Source organism: Lepus europaeus, chromosome 21, assembly GCF_033115175.1.
Source record: "Lepus europaeus isolate LE1 chromosome 21, mLepTim1.pri, whole genome shotgun sequence".
NCBI classification, from domain to species: domain Eukaryota; kingdom Metazoa; phylum Chordata; class Mammalia; order Lagomorpha; family Leporidae; genus Lepus; species Lepus europaeus.
The window spans coordinates 15120113-15141859 of NC_084847.1; the positions used below are offsets into that span (position 1 = coordinate 15120113).

The 21747-nt window shown below is 55.2% G+C and overlaps 1 protein-coding gene across 2 annotated transcripts in view; it reads left to right on the top strand.

Moving 5' to 3' along the window:
- The first annotated feature begins 571 nt into the window (after window positions 1-571).
- Window positions 572-21747, top strand: part of ABCC6 (ATP binding cassette subfamily C member 6) — a 51173-nt gene continuing 29997 nt past the window's right edge. For both annotated transcript variants that reach the window (XM_062179975.1, XM_062179976.1), the window contains exons 1-10: window positions 572-662; window positions 1648-1830; window positions 4570-4695; window positions 4828-4956; window positions 7084-7209; window positions 9333-9394; window positions 12403-12534; window positions 16668-16853; window positions 17916-18093; window positions 19802-19963. In XM_062179975.1, coding sequence (XP_062035959.1) covers window positions 618-662; window positions 1648-1830; window positions 4570-4695; window positions 4828-4956; window positions 7084-7209; window positions 9333-9394; window positions 12403-12534; window positions 16668-16853; window positions 17916-18093; window positions 19802-19963 — 1329 coding nt within the window. In that variant the 5' untranslated portion in view covers window positions 572-617. The remainder of the gene's footprint in view (window positions 663-1647; window positions 1831-4569; window positions 4696-4827; window positions 4957-7083; window positions 7210-9332; window positions 9395-12402; window positions 12535-16667; window positions 16854-17915; window positions 18094-19801; window positions 19964-21747) is intronic.

Below are 21747 nucleotides of genomic sequence, written 5' to 3' on the forward strand. Positions count from 1 at the left end.
TAGCAACCATATTTCCATAGCCATATGTTTCTGAATGGCGTTTTAAACCTCTGATTGATAAGTCACCGACCTAGACTAAGTGACCCTACCAACGCTAATGATAGCAGCTAGTGTGTAATGAGCGCCTGCGGTGTCCCGGGAACCGTGCTAAGCTCTTTATTAATCAGCTCGTTCAGTTCTTCCCACCCTCCTACCGGTGGACACTGTCCATCCCTAGCTGCTCAGGCCGAGCCTGCTGCTCCTGTTACAAACACCTGCACGCCTCTTGGCTTCTTCCCCCAGGATAAATTCCTGGGATTGCTGGCTCCATGGAGCTCGGGAAGCTGAGGAGCATACTCGGGGCAGAGAGAGGAGGAACACGGGGCAATCACCACACTACACAGGGGGTCCTGGAGCCCCCTCTCCGAGCGCCCCCTCGCCTCGCCTGCCCTCCTTTCAGCCCCAGCCGCCCCACCCCTGCCGCGCGGCCGGACCTTGCCCGGCGCCTCCGACCCCGGAGCTCCAATCCCAGCCAGACCCGTTCGGCCCGCCCCTTCCCCGCCCGGAGCGCCGCGACGGAGGCAGCCCGGGACTGGCCGCCAGACGGACGCTCGGACCCACGGACCGCGGGGCGCCCGATGGCCATGGCCGCGCCGCCGGGCGAGCCCTGCGCGGGGCTGGGGGTGAGTGCCGACCCTCCCCGGCTCTCTATTGCCGGCAGATCTCTCGGGCTGCGATCCTGGGGAGGGGAGAGACCCCCCCCCACCCCACCCCAACGTCCAGGACCTCAGAGAGCAGCGACTGAGACCCCAGCCCGAGTGCCCAGCACTACCTACGCAGGGCGTTGGCGCTGATTAGCTTGGAGCTGGTGCACCCCCAGCCCTTCCCACCCGCAGAGAGCCTCTCTCCCTTTCTGGACCCCCTGCCTGGCTCTCAGCTGAGCAGGGACCCTTGAGCAGGGACCCTTGGCGGTAGGGTCTATTGTCCCCCTTATGCAGGTACGGAAACTGAGGCACAGACAGGCTGGTGAGTGGGGGAGGAAGGTGAAGATGGCCTGTGCGGGTGGTGGGTCCAGCAGGAACTCAGTCGGGAGAGTGGAAATGGCTGTGTCCTATAAAGGCCCCATTTAAATCTCTTCTGTGGTTCAAGAGGGCCAGCAAGGGGGCTGAGGTCGAAACCACAGATCAAGACCCCCAGTAGCACCATCTGTAGGGTCAGAACCTTAGAAGACAGCATAGCCACTTCCAGTGGAAAGAGGCTATTCCCTCGGCACCTCAGTCTACTGGGCTGTGAAATGGGGAAGTAGCACCCACCTCCCAGAGTTGTTATGAAGTTTGAGTGATAAACTGCACCTAGCACTTACCACAAAGCCCAAGTCTCCCAGATTCCAGGACCCAGCTCCCTGGGTTCAAATCCCAGCTGGATGCCATCAGCCACAGTATTCAGTCTCTCCGGGGCTGTGTGTCCTCATCTCCCCCAGTCAGTGGGACAAGTACATACACCTTTGTGGGCCAGTGTTAGGGTGAAAGGAGGGGAGTTAAAAGGCATTCCAGAGAGTGCTTTTATGTAAATGTAAGGGGTCAGGTAAGTTACCTGGTCCCTTAGGCAGGGAGCTGGGGACCCCAGTGTGGACCTATCCTGTTGAACATCCCTTTGCTGCTCCCCCAGGTCTGGAACCAGTCGGAGCCCCAGCCTGCCGCTGCCTACCTACTAAACTTGTGCTTCCTGCGAACAGCAGGGGTCTGGGCTCCCCCCATATACCTGTGGGTCCTCGGCCCCGTCTACCTCTTCTACATCCATCGCCATGGCAGGGGCTACCTCCGGATGTCTCCTCTCTTCAAAACCAAAATGGTAGCCACTGGGACTGTGGGGAGCCTGGGACCAGGTTGAGGGGGGAGGGGAAACCTGGGGCTGGAATCTGGAAGGCAGCCCCAAGTGGACACCCCTTCCACTGGGCAGCCTGCCAAGAAGGGAACCTGTTAATCAAATAGATCAATATTAAAGGGGCAACAGAGGTGAACTGGATGGTTCCTCCAAGCAGACTTTGTAATTCTGAAAGTGCACACACACACACACACGTAGGCACCCAGTCCAGGACACCTACAGCTACCATACTCAGGCATTTTCCAAGGTGTGCACACAAGGTGATGTGAAGCCACACTAGGGTGAACCTTTCTAGCATTCTAACAGAAATTTCCCCACTGGCAGTGCTACGGGACAGGTTTGAAAGCTATAATGCATTTATTTTAGTGCTTTAAACACGGACCTTCTAAGCGTGAGCCTCTCCAGTCATCCATCCCCTGCTGAGCTGCCCCTTTCTCCTCCAAACTCCTACAAGAATGCTCTTCAAAGTTTCCATTCCCACTCCACTTTGTTCAGTTTTACTCCAGGGCCTACCAGCTATCCAGAACCTGGTGAATTTCAACTATTAGAGAGTACTAGAGCACTTCAAAAGTTCATTGGAAAATGGAATTAAAAGATAAATTTCTTTTTGGTGGAAAAACATTTTAAAAGTCATACATAGTTTTTTTTTAATCATACGCATTTTCCATGAACTTTTTCAAAGACATCATGTATGTTTGAGGCTCTGCAGGCTGTGCCATCTCTCTTGCTGTGTCTTGGAAGCTTTGTCATTAGGGCGATAGCATTAAGAGGCTATGGGACCTTTAAGAGGTAGGGCCTAGGGTAGGTAGTTAGGTCACTGGGGGCGTGCCCTTTTTAAGTAGCTGTCTCTCCAGGGAGGGAGCCAAAGCCCTGAACCTTCCTCTGGCCTCCAGACTCACCTTGTGGACTCTCCCTCTCCCTCTTGCTCCTACCACGATGCCAAACGCTAACAGGTGCTACAGGCAGGAGGGCCTTTCCTGTGCTGTGCTCTTTGACCATTCAGCTTCCAGAACTGGGAGCTACATAAACCACTTGTGTTTAACAATTACCCAGCTTCAGGCATTTCATTCTAGCAGAAAAGGGGCAGAGACCCTTCCAAATGCCCAATTCTGCCGTGGCAGCAGAAAAAGTAGGTGCTATAGAAGGTAGACAAAGAGCTGTGGCTGTGTTTCAGTAAACTTCGTTGATATGCAGTCACTGAAATTTGGATTTCCTGTCATTTTCATGGGTCATGAGAGATTCCGCCCCTTCTGACCTTTTTTTTTAAATGGTTGAAAATGCAATAACCGCTCTTAGCTCACAGGCCTTGCAGAAACGGGAAGCAGGCCAGCCTCTCTGCAGGTGGCTATTTGTCAGCCTCTGCTTTAAGCTGACTGAGGTAGAGTGGAGCCTTGAACAGCATGGGTTTGAACTGCATGGGTCTGCTTATTGGCAGATTTGGTGTTTTTTTTTTTTTATATTTATGCCAATTTTCAAAAGCTTGAGATGAGTCATGTACCCTAGACATATCAAAATAATGAAGAAAACGGCATGTCATGAAAGCATAAAGCAGACATACAGGACTAATTTTGTCATTGGCTACCATGGAATCTACACACATCTGACCATACGTGGTCCCATTCGCCGTTAACAGAAATGTTAGCGAGCACCAAGATGCAGGATCGAATCCTCAGTGCATCTCATGAACTGCTGCGCGTAGGTTCCCCGCTGCCACAGTCTCTCAGCCACTTCCTATTGATAGTGCAGGAAGTCAGAATTCAGAGGCAGGTGTCCAGCTGCACAGGGGGCTGGCATACCTAACCCCTGCATTGTTTAAGAATCAACTGTAGGGGCCAGTGCTGTGGCTTAGTCGGGTAAGCCTCAGCCTGCTGCGCCAGCATCCTATATGGGCACCAGTTCAAGTCCTGGCTGCTCCACTTCCCATCCAGCTCTCTGCTATGGCCTAAAGATGGCCCAAGTCCTTGGGCCCTTGTACCCACCTGGGAGACCTAGAAGAAGCTCCTGGCTTCAGATCGGCCCCACTCCAGCCGTTGTGGCCTTTTGGAGAGTAAACCAGCAGATGGAAGACCTTTCTCTCTGTCTCTCCCTCTCTCTGTAACTCTGCCTCTCAAATAAATATTTAAAAAAGAAAAGAAAAAAATACAAAGTGGGGTGTTCCAGTGTGGGATGTGGCTTCTTTCTGCTAGGTTCCACGCCCTCTGCCCTCACCAGTACTCTCACCAGCTCCTCCGAGGCACCTGGCTCTGGCCTTGTCTCCCAAGTATGCGTGTCCACTGCCCACCCACTTCCCGGCCTCCTCTTATTCAAAAGAGGCCAGTGCATTTTAGAGAGACCCTCAAAACCTCCCAGCCCAAGAGAGAGTCTGTCCTTCCTTGAGTAGCATGGATTGACCATGACTTGAAGAAGCTGTGACGTTTTCACCCAGTGAGTACATTTCATTTCATGCTTCCTACCTGTAGTCACCTCACCTGTGTGTACCTAGAGCACCTCCTGCATTTGGGAGAACATCGGGTGGGCTCGAGTCCTTGGGCACTGTTTACACGACAGTTACAGGATCAATTAGCAATGCCCCTTATGCACTGACACATGGGTGACCTGCGACCTTGACTCATTCCAAGGCCCATGGAGGACGTTCACACTCGACATGGCGTCGCCCTCCAGTTTGCCACCAAATTTCTCCAACCTTACCTAAGCCTGTTTCCCCAGGTGCTTGCCTTTGCCCTCGTGGTCCTGTGCACCTTCAGCGTGGCTGTCGCTCTTTGGAAAATCCAGCATGGAGTGCCCGAGGCCCCAGAGTTGCTCATGCACCCGACGGTGTGGCTCACCACCATGGTAATGCCCCCTCTCTCTGGGCCCTGGCTTGCTCCTGGTTGCTGCTTTGGCTGCCCGCCCCGGGAGGGGATATGGGCCTCCTCTCCCACGCCCAGCCCCACCTAAGGGGCCTGTCTGGACTTTGTTGTTTAGAGCTTTGCTGTGTTCCTGATGCACACTGAGAGGAAGAAGGGGGTGCAGGCGTCTGGGGTGCTCTTTGGGTACTGGCTGCTCTGCCTTTTCCTGCCGGCTCTCAGCACTGCCCAGCAGGCCTCAAGAGGGGTAAGTGGGGCTCTGAGCTCCCTGGGAAAACACCACAGTTTCAGACCTCGAGTTTCCTCCTTTCTCCCCGGCTTTGCACACATGACTTAATTTCTGCACAAAAACACCCTTAAATCCCAGACACAAGTGCACTTGCTCACCCACAACACCCCATCGCCTGATACAATTCTAATGAACACCAATTCCCATCATCTCCCCCACATTGCACACTCCATTGTCACCATGGAGACGCACTTGGTGCCCCCATTAGCATAACTCACAAGCGTGCACACACACACACAGGCGTGCACTCTGACCCTCCAGCCAGGTTCATTTCCCCTCCTTCTCACACGCACCCCAGACCCGTGCACCTGTGCCTCTGACCTCACACCCACCCGCATTCCAGATTCCCGGTTTGCTTCCCTGTTAGGAAACTGATTGGTTCTTTTCCTTGGCAAACAAAAGGACCTGTGGTCTAGACCAGGTTTCCTGAACTGCACCTCTTTTGACAGTGTGGGGGATGATTCTCTTTTGGGGGCGGGGCCACCCTGTTCATTGTAGTGTGTGGCGCAGCATCACCAGCCTCTACCCACCTAGTGCCAGCAGGTCAGCCCCCCCATCTATGGAACCCCAGTGCCCTGGGAGGTAAAATCACCCCCTCACGGAGAACCACTCACCTCGGCCCAATGCTCCCCCAAGGCTCTGGGAGCAGGAGGAATGTGCAGGCTGCAGCAGGCTGCAGGTCCTCATCACATCACTTGATCCTGAACCAAGTGGTTGCTGCACCTGCTCGCAGAGGGGAAGGGAGAGGACAGATTTCTTTTTTAAAACCAGCAACTTCTATAGGTAATGGGAAAATCTCACAGGCCATCCACTACCCTATGAAGGGTGGCTTCTCACAGCTGACTTTTGGCTCTTCTGTTTGGGGGCACAGCATGGACACAGGAATACTGGAACCATCAACATGCTGGAGCCACAGCCACGGGTCAGGCCCAGTGGCTAAATTTGCCAGTCCTTGTTGGATTCTCGTTACAGTGCTCTGTGGTAGAGGCTAATGGTCCCATTTTAAAGATGAGGAAACTGAGGCTAAGAGAAGGGAAAGACTTCCTCAGGGCCACACAGCTTGGGAGTTCAGAGTCCAAGTCCATCTCACCCAAATTCAGAAAAAACTCTCAGATAGGAACGGTGGTAACCATGGCAACTTGGGGGAGGTGGGCTGTGATGTAGTTGGAATATCAAACTGTCTGTAATCCATGTAAAAAAAAAAAAAAAGAATAGAAAATCCAGTAGAGGAATTAGATTTAAAACTAGGACTCTTGTTTTAAGTACCCAAAACTCAACTCACTAACTTAAGGAAAAAGCAAACTCTGGGGGAATTTATTAGCTCATTCATTTCTGAGCTCATATTCATGGGACCTCCCAGATGTAACTGAGCCAGGCACTCAAATAATACTACCAGATCACGTCTGTCTCGTGGCTCTGCTATGGTAGCCTCATTCGCCAATAAGATGGCAAGGAGAGCCAACAGTAGCTCCAGACTTCCTGGTTTAACCAGTGTAGCAAACCCAGTGGAGTCTCCCAATGGTTCCAGCTCTCACTGGGTCCTCTGTCCATTCCTATTCCAATCACCATAGCCAGGGCACTAGAATGTACTCCTTGGCCAAGCCTCCACCACTTGCTACCCCTAGAGGAGAGTCGGTTCTTCACCAAGCACACGCCTGAGCATGGAGGGAGAAAAGTGAGGCTGCTAAGACCAGAAGACAGGGCAGCAGATGCAAAAGCAGTGTGGCAGCAAAAGCTCACCACTTGGCTCAGCTCTGCTGTGTACCCTGGAGGAAAACTAGTGCTGTGGTTTCTCTGAGCCTCGATCACCCCACCACTAAAACGCAGCATGTGAACACCAGCTGGAGTCAGGGTTGTGTGGTGGGGCACCCCCAACACAGCCCAGGACACCACTTCTATAGACCAGCGCACTTGCACATCAGGGATTCAGAAATCCCCACAACCAACGAAACACGGTGGCCCTGCACACAGCCCGGGAAACACAGTCCAGCCTCAACCTGTGTCCCCTCCTGGCGCCCGCCCCCACCCCTGCTCCTTACTGGCTCAGCACTGACTGTTTCTGGACTTGTGCTCTCTCTCCTGCAGGGCTTCCAGAATGATCCCATCCGCCACCTGGCCACCTACCTGTGCTTGTCTCTGGTTGTGGCACAGTTTGTGCTGTCCTGCCTGGTGGATCGGCCTCCTTTCTTCCCCAAAGAGCCCCAGCAGCCTGTGAGTCGCCCAGGCCCCACCCCAGTACCTCTCTGGTCCCTGCACCACTCCAGGTCTCAGCCTTCCCGGTAACTACACAGAGTTGGACTAGGGCATGGGTCTTTAGTTTTTGTTTTTAAGATTTATTTTTATTCATTTGAAAGGCAGCATGACAGGGAGAGACAGAGAGAAAGAAATATCTTTTATCTGCTGGTTCACTCCCTAAATGGTCAGAATGGCCAGGGCTTGGCCAGGCAGATGTGGGAACCAGGAGCTTTTTCTGGGTCTCCCTCGAGGGTGCAGGGGCCCAAACACGTGGGCCATCTTCCACTGCTTTCCCAGGCACACTAGCAGGGAGCTGGATCAGAAGTGGAGCAGCTGGACTCCAACCAGTACTCTGATATGGGCTGCCACCGTCATGAGCAGTGGCTTAACTCACTGCACCACAACACTGGCCCCTCTGTAGATTTTTATTTATTCAGCCAAATGTGTATTGCATTTGTGCACAGTTGGGCATCTTTTTCTGTACAGGGCAAGTTAGAAAATATGTTTTAAATTTTCATTTATTTTTATTTATTTGAAATTTTATTTATTTGAAAAGCAAAGAGACAGAGAAAGTTCTTCCACCTACCCAAATGCCCTCAGTAGCTGGGGCTGGGCCAGGCTGAAGTCAGGAGCCAGGAACTCCATGCAGGTCTCTTACATGGGGGGCAGGGATCCAAGTACCTGCTGCCTCCATAGTGTGCATTAGCAGGGAGCTGGGATCAGGAGTGGAGCTGGGATATGAACTCAGGCCCTTTGAAAAGGGATGCAGGTATCCCAAGCAGCATCGCCATAACCACTGCACCAGACACTCACCCCTAAAAGAAGACTTTTGTGAGCTATACCGTACTCTTTGTATGGTATGCATACCACTCAACTCTGCTATTGTAGTGCAAAAGCAGCCACAGACAGTACGTCAGCAAATGAACATGGCTGTGTTCCAATAAAACTTTATTTGCAGAAGGAGGACGTGGGCCAGATTGGTCCAGAGGCCCCTATTTGCTAGCCTCTGCTGTATGTGCCCCACTGGGCACACAGGAGCTGCTGGGAACACACAGAACCCATGTCCTCATGCAGCTAAAAGTCAAGTAGGAGAGCCAGACCTGAGTCATGGAACCACACAGATGTGTGGGAGATCACACCTGAGCCGCGGCTTAGCAGGAGAAGGTGGTGCACCCTGAGAGTTTATGACAGGGAACACCACAGTGGTCTGTGAGATCAGGAGTGAATTCTCCAAGGAAGAGACCGATCAGAGATCATCTTTTAAAATGCTCGCATTGGGACCAGCGCTGTGGTGCAGCGGGTTAATGCTCTGGCCTGAAGTGCCCAGCATCCCATATGGGCATCAGTTCTAATCCCAGCTGCTCCTCTTCCTATCCAGCTCTCTGCTATGGCCTGGGAAAGCAGTAAAAGATGGCCCAAGTCCTTGGGCCCCTGCACCCATGTGGGAGACCTGGAAGAAGCTCCTGGCTTCAGATCGGCGCAGCTCTGGCCATTGTGGCCATCTGGGAAGTGAACCATTAGATGGAAGACCTCGCTCTCTGTCTCTACCTCTCTCTGTAACTCTGCCTTTCAAAAAAAAAAAAAAAAATGCTCGCACACTTGAGTAAGCTAGCTAAAACCCTAACAGGACTTTTTTTTGTTGGTTTGACTGTGAGAAAGGCAAAAACATTCCCAAGTTGGTAACCAGCTGTGGTGGCAAAGATGTGGTGAAATGGGCACCTTCACAGCTTCTTGGTAAAGAGGAGAAATTGAGGAGGCCTTTCTGGAGCAGCTGACAAAAATCTCAGGCCAGGGCCTTCTCCACAGCACGCGCTGGGACATGGCTGTTTGTCGTGTGCAGAGAACTTGTAGCTCTGAGTATAAGTAGAGTTGTTCCTCCAGGCAACCTTAGTTCTTGTGTGCACTGTCAGCCCTCTGGCCCTTGGCTGTGGGGATGTGCCAAGCTCCCCAGGGTCCCCCGCATCCCTCCCCACAAAGGCCAGGGCCCCCGGGGACTGAGCCCATTGTCAGGCCACCCTGTGTCTCTGTCCTTGGTGTCCCTGTGCCCCACACTTGCCACTGCTGTGAGACTGAAGCTCTCTCTCCCCCACCTCCTGCAGAATCCGTGTCCAGAGTCCGGGGCCTCCTTCCCCTCCAAGGTCCTGTTCTGGTGGGTTTTTAGGTAAGTCAGGGGGCAGGCAAGGGGCTGCGCGGCACTGGCGGGAGGGGGAACCAGGGCTGCTGCTCTTGGGCCCCCACACAGCTCTTCCGAGGGGTTTCCTATCAGGCCGATGAGGGCCTGCCGGGTTGTCTCTGTCCCAGCCTCAGTGCCTCCCTCTGTTTTCTGTGCCCATTGTCCACATCCTGTCCCCAGTCACTCGCAAGTGTGAGATACGGATTTGAATCCTGGCTCTGCCTCTTAGCAGCCAGGCCACAGCCATCAGCCTCTCGGAGTTTTCCTCTGTGAAATGGGGACAACTCTGTCTTCATTCAATGGAAGCTGCCTGGTGCCTGCACACAGCAGGTACTCAATAACAGTGTGCCTTGTTCAGCTTTAGTCATTCCACCAACACTTAATAAGCACCTGCTGTGTGCTGAGCACCAGGGATGGGGGATGAAAACATAAGTCCCTACTCACTGTTTCTCTAGCACCAGCCCAGGCTGTGCCCACCTTGGGGGCCCCTTCTGGCTCCAGTACAGTCTGACCTCAGGGGGATGTGGACCTGAATCCAGGACCATGACTTCCTGGCTGTGCAATCTTGGGCAAGCTGGTTAACCTCTCTGTGGCTCAGTCTACACACCCATAAAGTGAAACCAATGGCGGTACCTGCCCTGTGGTAAAGGACCTAGATCAGAATCTGGTGCATAGTGACGTTAGGGAAAGGGCTGGGAAATGAGTTGGTAGGAAGAGCATGGAATTGCCCATTTATAAAAAAGTTTTGTTTTTTTTTTAAGATTTATGTATGTATTTGAAAGGCAGAGATGGAGATAGAGAGAGGAAGTTTTCCATCTGCTGGTTCACTCCCCAAAAGGCCACAATGGCCAGGGCTGGGCAAGGCCAAAGCCAGGAGCCAGGAGCTTCATCTGGGTCTGAGACGTGGGTGGCAGGAGCCCAAACACCTAGGCCATCCTTTGCTGCTTTCCCAGGCACATTAGCAGGGAGCTGGATTGGAAATGGAGCAGCCAGGATTTGAACCGGCGCTCATACTGGATGTCGGTATTGCAGCATGGACTTTTCAGATAGCCCTCCTGGGGTCCAGGCTCTGCTCCCCAGCATTTATGCACCCCTCTTTATGCTTTGTTGCCATATCGGGCTGTCACTCTATTTACACACGCTTTTTGTTAGATCAATCTTTTTTTTTTTTTTTTAACTTTCATCAGCTTTTTTTAAAAGGAAGCTTTCCGTTTGCTGCCAGAATTGGAAACTTCTATGGACTCAGTTGCCACCGTAATCTCAGGGAAAAGCAAACATGTTAATAATTTCTAGGTCAGACCTGTTGCTGGCTGTTGGAAAGGGAGCTGGGGTCAAAGGCCAGCATGGAGTGAGCCCTGACCCCTGACTATGGAAGTCTCTGGAATTCAATTTCTCACATTCGTGCCAGCTATAGTCATCCACACCAGGCCCTGTGTTAGGAAACTTCCTCATTTTTAATAAATTTATTCACTTATTTATTTGAAAGGCAGAGTGACAGAGAGGCAGAGGCAGAGAGAGAGAGAGAGAGACCGAGACAGAGAGAGTGTGTGTGTGTAACAAAGAGAGAGATCAATCTTCCATCCACCGGTTCACTCCCCAAATGGCCACAACAGCCAGGGCTGGGCCAGGCTGAAGCCAGGAGCCTGGAACTCCATCTTTGTCTCCCATGTGGGTGTCAGGGGCCCAGATACTAGGCCATCTTCCACTGCTTTCCCAGGTGCGTTAGTAGGGAGCTGGATCAGAAGTGGAGCAGCCGGCACTCACACTGGCTCCCCGATACACTGCACCACAACACTGGCCCATTCTAAGATCAGAAATTGAGGCCTGTTGATGGGAAAGGACTTGGCCAAGGACACAGGCTTGGGCAGGATGGCTCTCGCTGACAAATCTTGCTTCCTGTGCCAGCAGGTGAGGACACAAGAGAGGGAAAACGAGGGGTGGTGTTTGGTGCAGCAGTTAAGTCACCCGCACCCGCTATCAGAGGGCCTGGGTTTGAGTCCTGGCTCCATTTGGCATCCAGCTTCCTGCTAGTGCACACCGTGGGAAGAAGCAGGTGGTGGCTGCAGCGGTCGATCCCTGCCGTGAACCTGGGAGACCCTGATGGAGTTCTAGGCAGTAGATGGAAGGAAGTTTGTTCTCTAGCCCCCTTTCTCTTTCTCTCTGCCATCCAAAAAAAAAAAAACTGTAAAAGGGGAAGTGAGGCAGGCCCTGCCCTGGCACCCACAGAGCCTACCATGCAATAGAAGAGAATGGATGGAGACCCAAACTGACAAGCATCCTAAGGGAAGCCGTGCGCGCTCAGTGTGGAATCCGCCTGGGCTGGGGGTGGGGAGGAAGGCAGTGTGTCTCATCTGAGCTCAGCTCTGGAGGATGCATGAGATAGGGCCAGCCGAGGCAAGACAGGGAAAGCACTTCCAGCAGTGTGGAGAGCACATACAGTGGTCCTGAGGCCAGGTGGCTGGAGCCATGGAGCAGCAGCCGACTGGGGACACGGAAGGCTGAAGGAGGAGTTCGGGTTCCTCCACACTGAGAATACTGGGCCCTGGACTTCTGATTTCCGGGAAAATCTACAGAAATGCTGCCAACAACTTGGGGGGAAAATGGAAGTAAAAGATAAATTTATTTTAGCACAAAAAGTTAGCAATCCATGCAGTTTGTTCCTAATACTCATTCTCCATGAAGTTTTTGAAGACCCTGCCTATTGCCCCTGCCACACAGTTTATCCCTTGCTTAACCTGTCCGAGCCTCTGTTTTCCACCTGTAAAATGGGTCTATCATAACCTACGTGGACTTCCGTGAGATTTAGACGAGGAATGTCCCTCAAAAGTTAGGTGGGATTAAGTTAATTGTTCTCATTCCCCCCCCCCTGGGGGGAGGGGGGAGACAGCAGAGGTTCAGAGAGGTAAATGGGCTTCCCCAGGGTCCCACAGCCACCAGGCAGAGCCCCAGCAGGGCCCACAGCGGGAGGAGCTGGTCCCCATGACCCTCTCTTGCAGGCTGGTCTGGAGGGGCTACCGGAAGCTGCTGAGCCCAGAAGACCTGTGGTCACTTGGAAAAGAAAACTCCTCGGAAGAGCTCGTCTCCCGGCTGGAGAGGGAATGGACGAGGCACCGCAGCGTGGCCCAGCGGTGAGTGTGGGGCGGGCAAGAACTCCATCCACGCCCGTCCCTGGGGCCCCATCCAGCCCCTAGCCCAGTTCTGGCCTCTGCTTGCTACTGACCTCGCTGCAGGAGAACTACTGGTCAGATCCGGTTCCTCCCAGAGTGCTTTGCAGGCCCCAGAGGGAAACTGAGGGGCAGGAACTCCTGGAGGCCCCCCAGGGGAGGAGACGGGGGTATTTAAGACAGGGTGCAGGGTTGGGTGGGAACTCATTTCTCATCTGTTCAGTGGGGATGTCATTTGTCGCTAGCACAGAGCTAGGAGGAGAATGAGAAAAGTAGGGATAAGAAAAGGTGATTCAGGAAAAAGAACTTAGCAAATTCATCACAAACACAAGAGCTCACGGCGGGATGCGGAGATCTCTGGCGCTGTCTGCGCTGTGTCGCTCTTGTCCTTGGTGGGGCCCTTGAGGCCTGGGAAGTCCCGTCTGACAGCACGACCCTGAGGGCGTGCATTCTGCAGAGGCTGTGGGCTCCGACGGCCTCATGCCAGTTGCCTCAATTCACTGCACCTCAATGTTCTGGGGTCCGAACAGACACAGGGAGTGTGGTGGGCAGGGTAACAAGGCTCTCCATACTCCAGGTTTCTGTGGTGGGGGTCGTAGATGGCCAAATCCCACACTTCAGGACAGACAGAGACAGACAGAGCTGGCCTAGCCTCAGTGTGGCCGGACCTAGGGACAGGCATGAATGACTTCAGGATTCCCTCCTGCCTCTCTCAGCTCAGCTATGGTCTGTGGGTTCATCTCTCCATAGGGCCTGTCCCTGGTTCCAACTTCCAGATAGAAAATCCCAGGGAAGGCTTCTGATTGGCGTGGTTTAAGTCTCGTCCCTATCAGGGGCCTAGGATGCTGGTCCCATGATTGGTCATTCCTTCAGAACCTCACAGGGGAGGGGACGGGGGGCTGCTCCCCTAAGGAAGTGGGTGGGGCTTTCCAAAATGGGAAAGTGTTGGGCGCAAACTCAAAGAGCAGCTCACAGCTGGGCCAATGGCTCTGCAGTCCGGGCAGACCTCAACCCAGAGGGCTTTGGGGGCTGTTCCGCCCTCTCCCAGCTCCTGGCCTCCCGGCCTGGCCGGTGGGATCAATACTCATCCCCCGACTCTGGGGCCCGAAGGCAGAGCCTTTATGCAGAGCAATTTGAGAACCTGCTAAAGGCAAGGGACAGAAGGGAATGAGAAAGGCAGGCTCATACCCACACCAGGCTCAGTGGTTTTCAGAGCCAGCTGATGACAGAGAGAGAGAGAGAACTTTGGTCTGATATATTGTGCAACCCCTTGCGGGGCAGAGAGGAGGTCATCTGCCCGCTGGCCAAGTGAGGGTCACATAGTGGGCTTGGCCCCCATCCTGCTTTCTGTTTGCTTTAGTGAGTTGTCCATAACTAACGGTGGACCTACCCCTTAAACCCCTGGAATTCTGTTCTCTCGCTCTCTCTCTCTAGCTCTGATGTAGTTATTTATTTGAAAAGCAGAGTGACAGAGAAAGGGGGAGAGAGAGAGAGAGAGAGAGAGAGAATCTTCCATCTGCTGGTTCACTCCCCAAATGCCTGCAACAGCCAGGACTGGGCCAAGCTCAAGCCAAGATTCAGGAACTCCATCTGGGTCTCCCACATAGGCTGCAGGGGCCCAAGGACTTGGGCCATCTTCTTCTGCCTTCCCAGGTGTGTTAGCAGGGAACTGGAATGGAAATAGAACTGCCAGGACTGAAACCAGTGCCCCAACATGGGATGCTGTTGCCACAGGCGGTGGCTTAACCTGCTACGCCACCACGCCTGCCTCTGGTCCCTCCGAAAGTGGGTCGGGTAGCCCCTCACAGCCCTGCATGGCAATAGGATCTGGGAGCTGGGTGCAGGCTGGGCCACTGGACAGGGCATGTGCTGTCGGGTGGGCCATGCTCTCCACTGCTAAGCATTTGTGGGCCCTGCACTAAATGGCTTTCCATCCCGAAAGCAGATGCCAAACTGCGGGTTTTCCTGGATGGGAGGTGAGACTCACTGGAGAGGGAAAATTCGCAGAGGTGACACTCACTGGCTCAGACTGGGACAAGCAATGGAAGCCGACGTCAGCAACGCATCTAGCCTGAGAGAGGCCATCACTGGCATCTCCCTCGCCCCGTGTTGCAGATGCAAACACTGAGGCTCAGAAGAGAGGAGACAGAGAGATCTTCCATTTGCTGGTTCACTCCCCAAATGGCCACAGTAGCTAGGGCTGGGTCAGGTCAAAGCCAGGAGCTTTATCTGGGTCTCCCCAGTGGGTGGCAGAGACCCAAGCACTTGGGCCATCTTCTGCTGCCTTCCCAGGTGCATTAGCAGGGAGCTGTAGCAGAAGCAGGGCAGCCAGGAGTCAAACGGTGCTCTGATATGGGATGCCCGTGTTGCAGGTAGAGGCTTAACCCACTGTGCCACCACGCCAGCCCCAGTGCCAGCGCCCCTGTTAGGCCCTGTGCACGCCCCACTCCATCTGTTTCTCCCATTCACTGCACAGGTATTTAATGAGCTCCTACTATGTTCAGGAGGCAGAGGCAAGGTCCACCCACCTGGAGTGCTAAAGAGACAAACAAGGAGGGCATGGAGAAAGCAGGCATGGCTAGGAAGGCCAGGAACTAAAAGGCCAGATCGCACAGGGACAGTGGCCAGGGACAGCCTCTGCCTGGAGTGACGTCCTTTGGGCATTTGAGATCTGAATCCCGAAACGTTTGTGAGTGGCGAGCCACACAGGTGCAGCCACACAAGTCTGAGTACAGCCCTGCCCAGTTGCTGAACCAAACAGCAAGCCAGCCAGGGAGGAGGGGCAGGGCCCTTGGCCTTGGCCTTGTCGACTACATGCGGCCCCCTCACCTCTCTAAAGCTTTTTCTTTTTTTTTTTCTTTTTTTATGATGGGGGTCCCTGGTGCACGAGGAGTCACTGTGTAAAGTGTGGGTTCAGATCTGGGTGCAGCCGCCCTGCCCTCACAGTGTGGCCCCTGACGGCTGTCACCACTTGTAATGGCCTCAGTGCCCCGCTGGGTCACACTGGGACCTGACGGTGCCTGCCTGGCCAGGAGGTTCAGGAACCCGGCCCACAGATGTGTAAACAGGGGTCGAGATGACTGGGGACCCCGAGGGCTGTCAGAGCCAGAAGGGACTTGGAGAGGGCCCAGCTCTACCTCTCCTCACACACACAGAGCGGGCACCGCCTGCCTGGGGCCACACAGCACCAGGGGCGACCGCTACCGCATTCCCCCAGCCTCTCCTCACCTCCTTCTCTCCCTCCCTTAGCTCTGCCCCCGGCTCTGATTATGGCCAACATCTGGGCATGAGCTACCACCTGGGGTTTCACCCAGAGTTGGTGTGCTGGGCCCAGGGACATCAGCTGAGATTCTAAACCAGCTCTCAACCGGTTCAAACCACTGAAGGGTTGGCCAGCTGGGGTCTGTCCCTCTCCAGGGAGGCAACACGATGGACCAAAAACTGCATGGCGGGGGGGTGGCTGAGCAGCTACTTGGGATGCCCACATCCCATATGTGAGTGTCGAGGCTCCAGTCCCAGCTGTTCCCCGAATTCCAGCTTCCAGCTCGTGTGCACCCTGAGAGGCAGCAGGTCACGGCTCAAGTAGTTGGGTCCCTGACACCCACATGAGATTCAAGTTGAATTCTAGGCTCCAGGTTCAGCCCGACCCAGCCCTGGCTACTGTGGGCATTGGGGAGTGAACAAGCAGATGAAAGATCTCCCTCTCCCTCCCTCCCTCCCTCCCTCCGATCATGGGCTCTGGAGGCAGAGAGTTGAGATCAAATCCCATTTCTTGGGCTTCTCAGCTCTGTGCCCTTAGACAACGTCATCCCTCTGAGCCTCAGGTTTCTCATCTGTGAAATGGGAGCAACACTTGGCTTGCGGAGGTCTTAGAAGGACTGAGGAGTCCCTGGCATGTGGCACACAGTGGTTCCTAATGCGTGTACGTCCCTACCATCACCCGTGAAGCCGAGGGCTGCCCTCTCGGCTCCCCTCCCCCCACCCTGGCCCTCTGGTCTATAAAAAGCAACAGGTGAGGGAGGTGACTGGGTCCCCGCCCACTCTAGGCGGCTGAGCGCCTAAGGCAGGACTTGGAGCCGTGTCTCTCTTCCCCGAAGGCGCACCAAGGCTCTCGGTGGCAGCGCGGAGGCCCCGGAGACAGAGGCCTTGCTGCAGCCGGCCGGGCTCCCGCGGGGCCCGCTGCTCAGAGCCATCTGGCAGGTGTTCCGCTCCACCTTCCTCCTGGGCACCCTCAGCCTTGTCATCAGTGACGTCTTCAGGTTTGCTGTCCCCAAGCTCCTCAGGTGAGTGCAGGCCTTGCTGAGGCTGGGGGGTCTCTGCCTCAGCCTGTGTACCCCGTGCTCAGGACGCCAGGGGTGGGTGAGGACACTGAGCGAGGGTCCGGCCCTGGGGAGGGCAGGTGAGTGAGCCCTCGCCCGACTGTAAGTTAGCTTTTGCTGCCTAACACAACACCCCCAGAGTGAGTGGCTTACATCCACAGGGGTTTATTTAGCTCGTGATAAGGGGGGTCATCAGTTCAGGCTGGGCTCAGCTGGGCGGCTCTTAGCCTCTCAGCCGGGGTTGCTGCCGGGTCTGTGGCCTGCTGCCGGGTTGGCTGGAGGCAGGCTCGCCCAACGTGGTCTCCACCCGGACTGCCCAGCCCTGTGGTGCGTGGCTCCCGTAATCCAGAAAGCGGCTCAGCTGGCTCTCAAGGCCACCCGGCAGGGTTTCTGAGAGATGGGACAGAAGCGGCAGTTTCTTCTGCAGTCTGGGCTCAGAGCTGCCCGGGGTCACCTCCACCCTGCCCAGTTGGCCAAAGCTGTTGCATGGCCTAGTCTAGATTCAGGGGGTGGAGAATCCATCTGCCATGCAGTAACATGGAAACTTGCTTCCTCGCAGTCCTGGGAACTGAGGTCCAAGATCCTGGGGTCAGCGGGGCCAGGTTCTTCTGTGGCCTCTGGCTCTGGCCTGCAGGCAGCCACCTGCTCACTGTGTCCTCACCTGGTCTTGTCTGTGTGCACACGGCGCACCCCTGGGGTCTCCTCGTGTGTCTGAATTTCCTCCTGTCCTAAGAGCACCAGCTAGAAGTAGTGGCCGCTGTAACAGCTTCAACTTAAATTACCTCGTGCAAATGGTCACGCACAGGTGCCTGGGCTTCAGAAGGGGAATTTTGTGGGCATGAAAACTCCACCCCTCCATCAGAGGGGCTGGGAAGTTCCACTGAATTGGAGAGGGGATAGCAGGGTGGGGATGGGGGATCTGCAGCCACCTGGGCTAAGCTGACACCCACCAGGCTCTGGCAACACCGGGGTGGCTCTTCCCACCAGCTCGTGCTCTCTGCCCCCGCCCCCTTCTCTCTGCTCAAGCCTGTTTCTGGAGTTTGTTGGTGAGCCCGAGCTCCCGGCTTGGAAGGGCTACGTCCTGGCCGTGCTGATGTTCCTCGCCGCCTGCCTGCAGACGCTGTTCGAGCAGCACTCCATGTTCAAGGTCAAGGTGCTGCAGATGAGGCTGCGCACAGCTCTCACCGGCCTGGTCTACAGAAAGGTGAGGCCCGGGCGCAGGTGCAGGCCCTTCCCGCCTCGCCTTGGGGGTAACGTCCCTGGGCTGCTAAAGGTGCTGGCAGGCCAGGGAGAACACACAGGCACTCTCCCTGCCTTTGCTTTTTTCTGTAAGGCCCTGCGTGATCTGACCCTGATTTCTCTCTGACCTCATCACCCACCACCTTGTTGTCCCAGGCTCAGCACAGCGGGGACTGGCCAGGAACACTTATTGGGAGTCCAATGCCTCCTCTAACAGGAGGACCCCTGGACATTGATTGGCCCACCCACCGGGGCTGCCTTTGACCTCCTGATGGAGTCACAGCGTCTGTCTCCCCACTGAGCTGCCCCTGCAGGAGGCATTATGAAGTCTCGGTGGATTCTCGGGTGCCCACCGCCTGCTCAGCGCACAGTGGGAGCTTTTTAAGGACTCGCTGAGTGGGGAATTTGTAACTGAGCTGTTCCTAGCTTACTCCGCTCACCAACAGAGAGTAACTGCACATTTAGCATAGCATTCAACCCCGCTGGAAGGGGTCCCCTGGGACCCCAGGATCCAGGCCCACGTGAGGCTGTCAGGCACATGAACTGCCAGGGGAGGGGGGCCTGACATCCCTTACAGCCCATGCCAGGCCTCAGTGGTCCTGGATTCCAGTCCTGGCTGTCACTTCCCAAGCCCTGTGACTTTGGACCGCTTACTTTATGCCTCTGTGCCTCAGTTTGCTTCCCTGTAAAATGGGGTTAATACTGTATAGTTCATGGATTCCTACCTTTGTTTTTCCTACCTTTCACTTCTGAAATCAGGATGTGTCTCTGTCTAAATTTAGTTGGGGAAAGATAGTCTTGCTGCAGACCAACCCCCAGTCTAGCTGGGGGTGTGGCTGTAGAACCCCCGGGATGCCAATCACGGATGTCTGGGGGGGGGGGGCGGGGTGGAAGGAAGCAGGTGTTATTGCAGAGCAAGGAGTTGGGCAGCTGTGGCTTCCATCCCAGACTCCCGGAGGGTTTAGAGGTGAAGGTCAGAGGGATTGAAGTTGCGGCTGGGAGGGGCGTGGTCAGCTCATGTCCACCCTTTCTGGTTGCTCAGTGATGCCTGTGACCTTCCTGGGATTGGTTGGGGGTTCCGGGCTCGTTAAGAGAATTTTTATGATGGCTGGGGGTGGGGGTGAGGATTGGGGGGCACCAGGTGGTCATTACCTTCTGCTCCACACGTGGATTTCCCTGAATAACCCCAGCTGGGTTGTTTCTGTTGGAGACCTCGAGTCTGGTGATTGGAAGTTGGGCCCGCTGGACCCCGCCCTCAGTTCTGTGCGGGTACCTGGGGCTAAGGGGACAGACGCGGGCCTGGGCCTCCTACACTGGAGGCATCTGGGATGCGGGCTCTGTTTCCTTAGCCATACGGAGGCAGAGCTGTCCCTCTGGGGTGTTAGACCTACAGGTGTGTGGCGGTGCCTGCATCATGGTTGCTGCGGGAGGATATTGCCCCTGCCCCGGCACGTACGTGGGGTGCAGTCCCGCGCAGCTGGCTAGCGCCCAACCTTGCACCGGTCCCAGTGCGGTGTGTCACGGCTTCGGGGGCTCCTGCTCGTCCTCTCCCAGGACCCTCGTGACAGCCCCGGGAGATTGGCTCCCAGAAGAGCTCCTGGCCCACCACACAGAGGTGCAGACTGAATGGCCTTTCTCAACTGGGCTCCTGCTGTCCTCCACCCCCTGCCCAGGTCCTGGCACTGTCCAGTGGCTCCAGAAAGGCCACCGCAGTGGGCGACGTGGTCAACCTGGTATCTGTGGACGTGCAGCGGCTGACCGACAGCATCCTCTACCTCAACGGGCTGTGGCTGCCACTAGTCTGGATCGTCATCTGCTTTGTCTACCTCTGGCAGGTACGTGGGGCCCACCTGGGGGGCACCTCCTCCTGCTCCCCCTCCCGTGGTCCTGTCCCTGCCTGCACACTGGGCTGGTGTCACAGAAAAGGCCTAGACTAGGATGACTTCTAGACCTTGGGCGACAGGCTCGCCCCCTGGGCCTCCGTGTCTCTCCCCTGTAGAATGACGATGGTGCTAGCGTTTGGCAGGTGCGTGTTCCGGGTGCCCAGGAGGCAGAGGAAACCCTGGCTGAGGGGAGTGTGCAGGCATTGCCAGCACTAGCGGCAGCAGCAACCACAAAACCAGCCAAGGACAGCCGGGGGGAGGGGGTGGAGAAATTGCCACGGACTGTCTAAGAAGCCCAAGGTGGCTGTGAGGCCAGGACCCTGGAACTTGTCCTAAGTCCCCTGGACAGAGTGGGGCGAGATTTTCTGTTCCTATGGAGTGGTAGTCACTGTTTTAGGACTTGCTGCACTCAGATCCTGCGCTGACCACTTACAGGTGGTCAGATGGTGCTTGCTCCCCACGACGGTCCTATGCACTGCCTGAGATGAGCTAGGCACGTGGGGAGGGGCGGGGCCCCCTCCCCCCCATCCACCCCCGGCGCCCAACATCTGAAGCATTTGGAGTTGTTGTTGTTGTGTGTGTATGCGTTTTAAGATGTATTTATTTATTTGAAAGAGTTACACAGAGAGAGGAGAGGCAGAGAGAGAGAGAGGTCTTCTATCGCTGGTTCACTCCCCAATTGGCCACAATGGCCGGAGATCCAAAGCCAGCAGCTTCTTCCAGGTCTCCCACAAGGGTACAGGGGCCCAAGGACTTGGGCCATCTTCTACTGCTTTCCCAGGCCATAGTAGAGAACTGGATCGGAAGTGGAGCGGCTGGGACTGGAACCCTGGAACCGGAGCCTATATGGGATGCTGGCACTTCGGGTGGTGGCTTTACCTGCCAGGGCTGGGCCGATCCAAAGCCAGGAACTAGGAGCTTTTTCCAGGTCTCCTACATGGATGCAGGGGCCCAAGGACGTGGGCCATCTTCCAGTGCTTTCCCAGGCCATAGCAGAGAGCTGGATTGGAAGAGGAGCAGACACCATTTGGAGTTTTTTCCCCCAGTATCTACAAATCCGTAGTGAGAGATCCTAGGGACGGAATTTGCAAGTCTGAATGCAAAAATTAACGTGTGTTCCCTGTACTCTTGATGAGCATAGCCAGATGGGGATGCTACACAAGATTCTCAGTGGGTCTGTGAGTTTTTTAAAAGATGGCTTTACTTGAGAGAGTTAAATGAGAGAAAGAGACCGAGAGCTTCCCTCTTCTGGTTCACTCCCCCAGATGGCTGCAATGGCCAGGCCAAAGCCAGGGGCTTCTTCTGGGTCTCTCACGTGGGTGACGGGGGCCCAAAACACTTGGGCCATCTTCTGCTGCTTTTCCCAGGTGCATTAGCAGAGAGCTGGATCCCAAGTAGAGCAGCTGGAACACTGAGTCGGCGCCCATATGGGCAGTGGCTCTACCGGCTATGCCACAATGCCGGCCCCCTGGGTTGGTGTTTTGGCTGTGACCTTTCCACTTGGGGCTCAAGGAGTTATGAGTCTTGACGCATTCAGGTTTTCGGAGGAGGGAGGCTCAGCCTGTGTGTGTGTAGCTCTGAGAGCAGCGGGTAGCACACAGCTGTGCTCTGCTCTTTGCTGGACTGAGTGGGAATCGTGCAGGGGGTGAGGTCACTGTAGCTGCGCTCCAGAGGCAGGGCCCTGGGTTCTCCGCACAGGCCCAGAGGATGGCTACGCTAGAATCCGGGGCATTGGG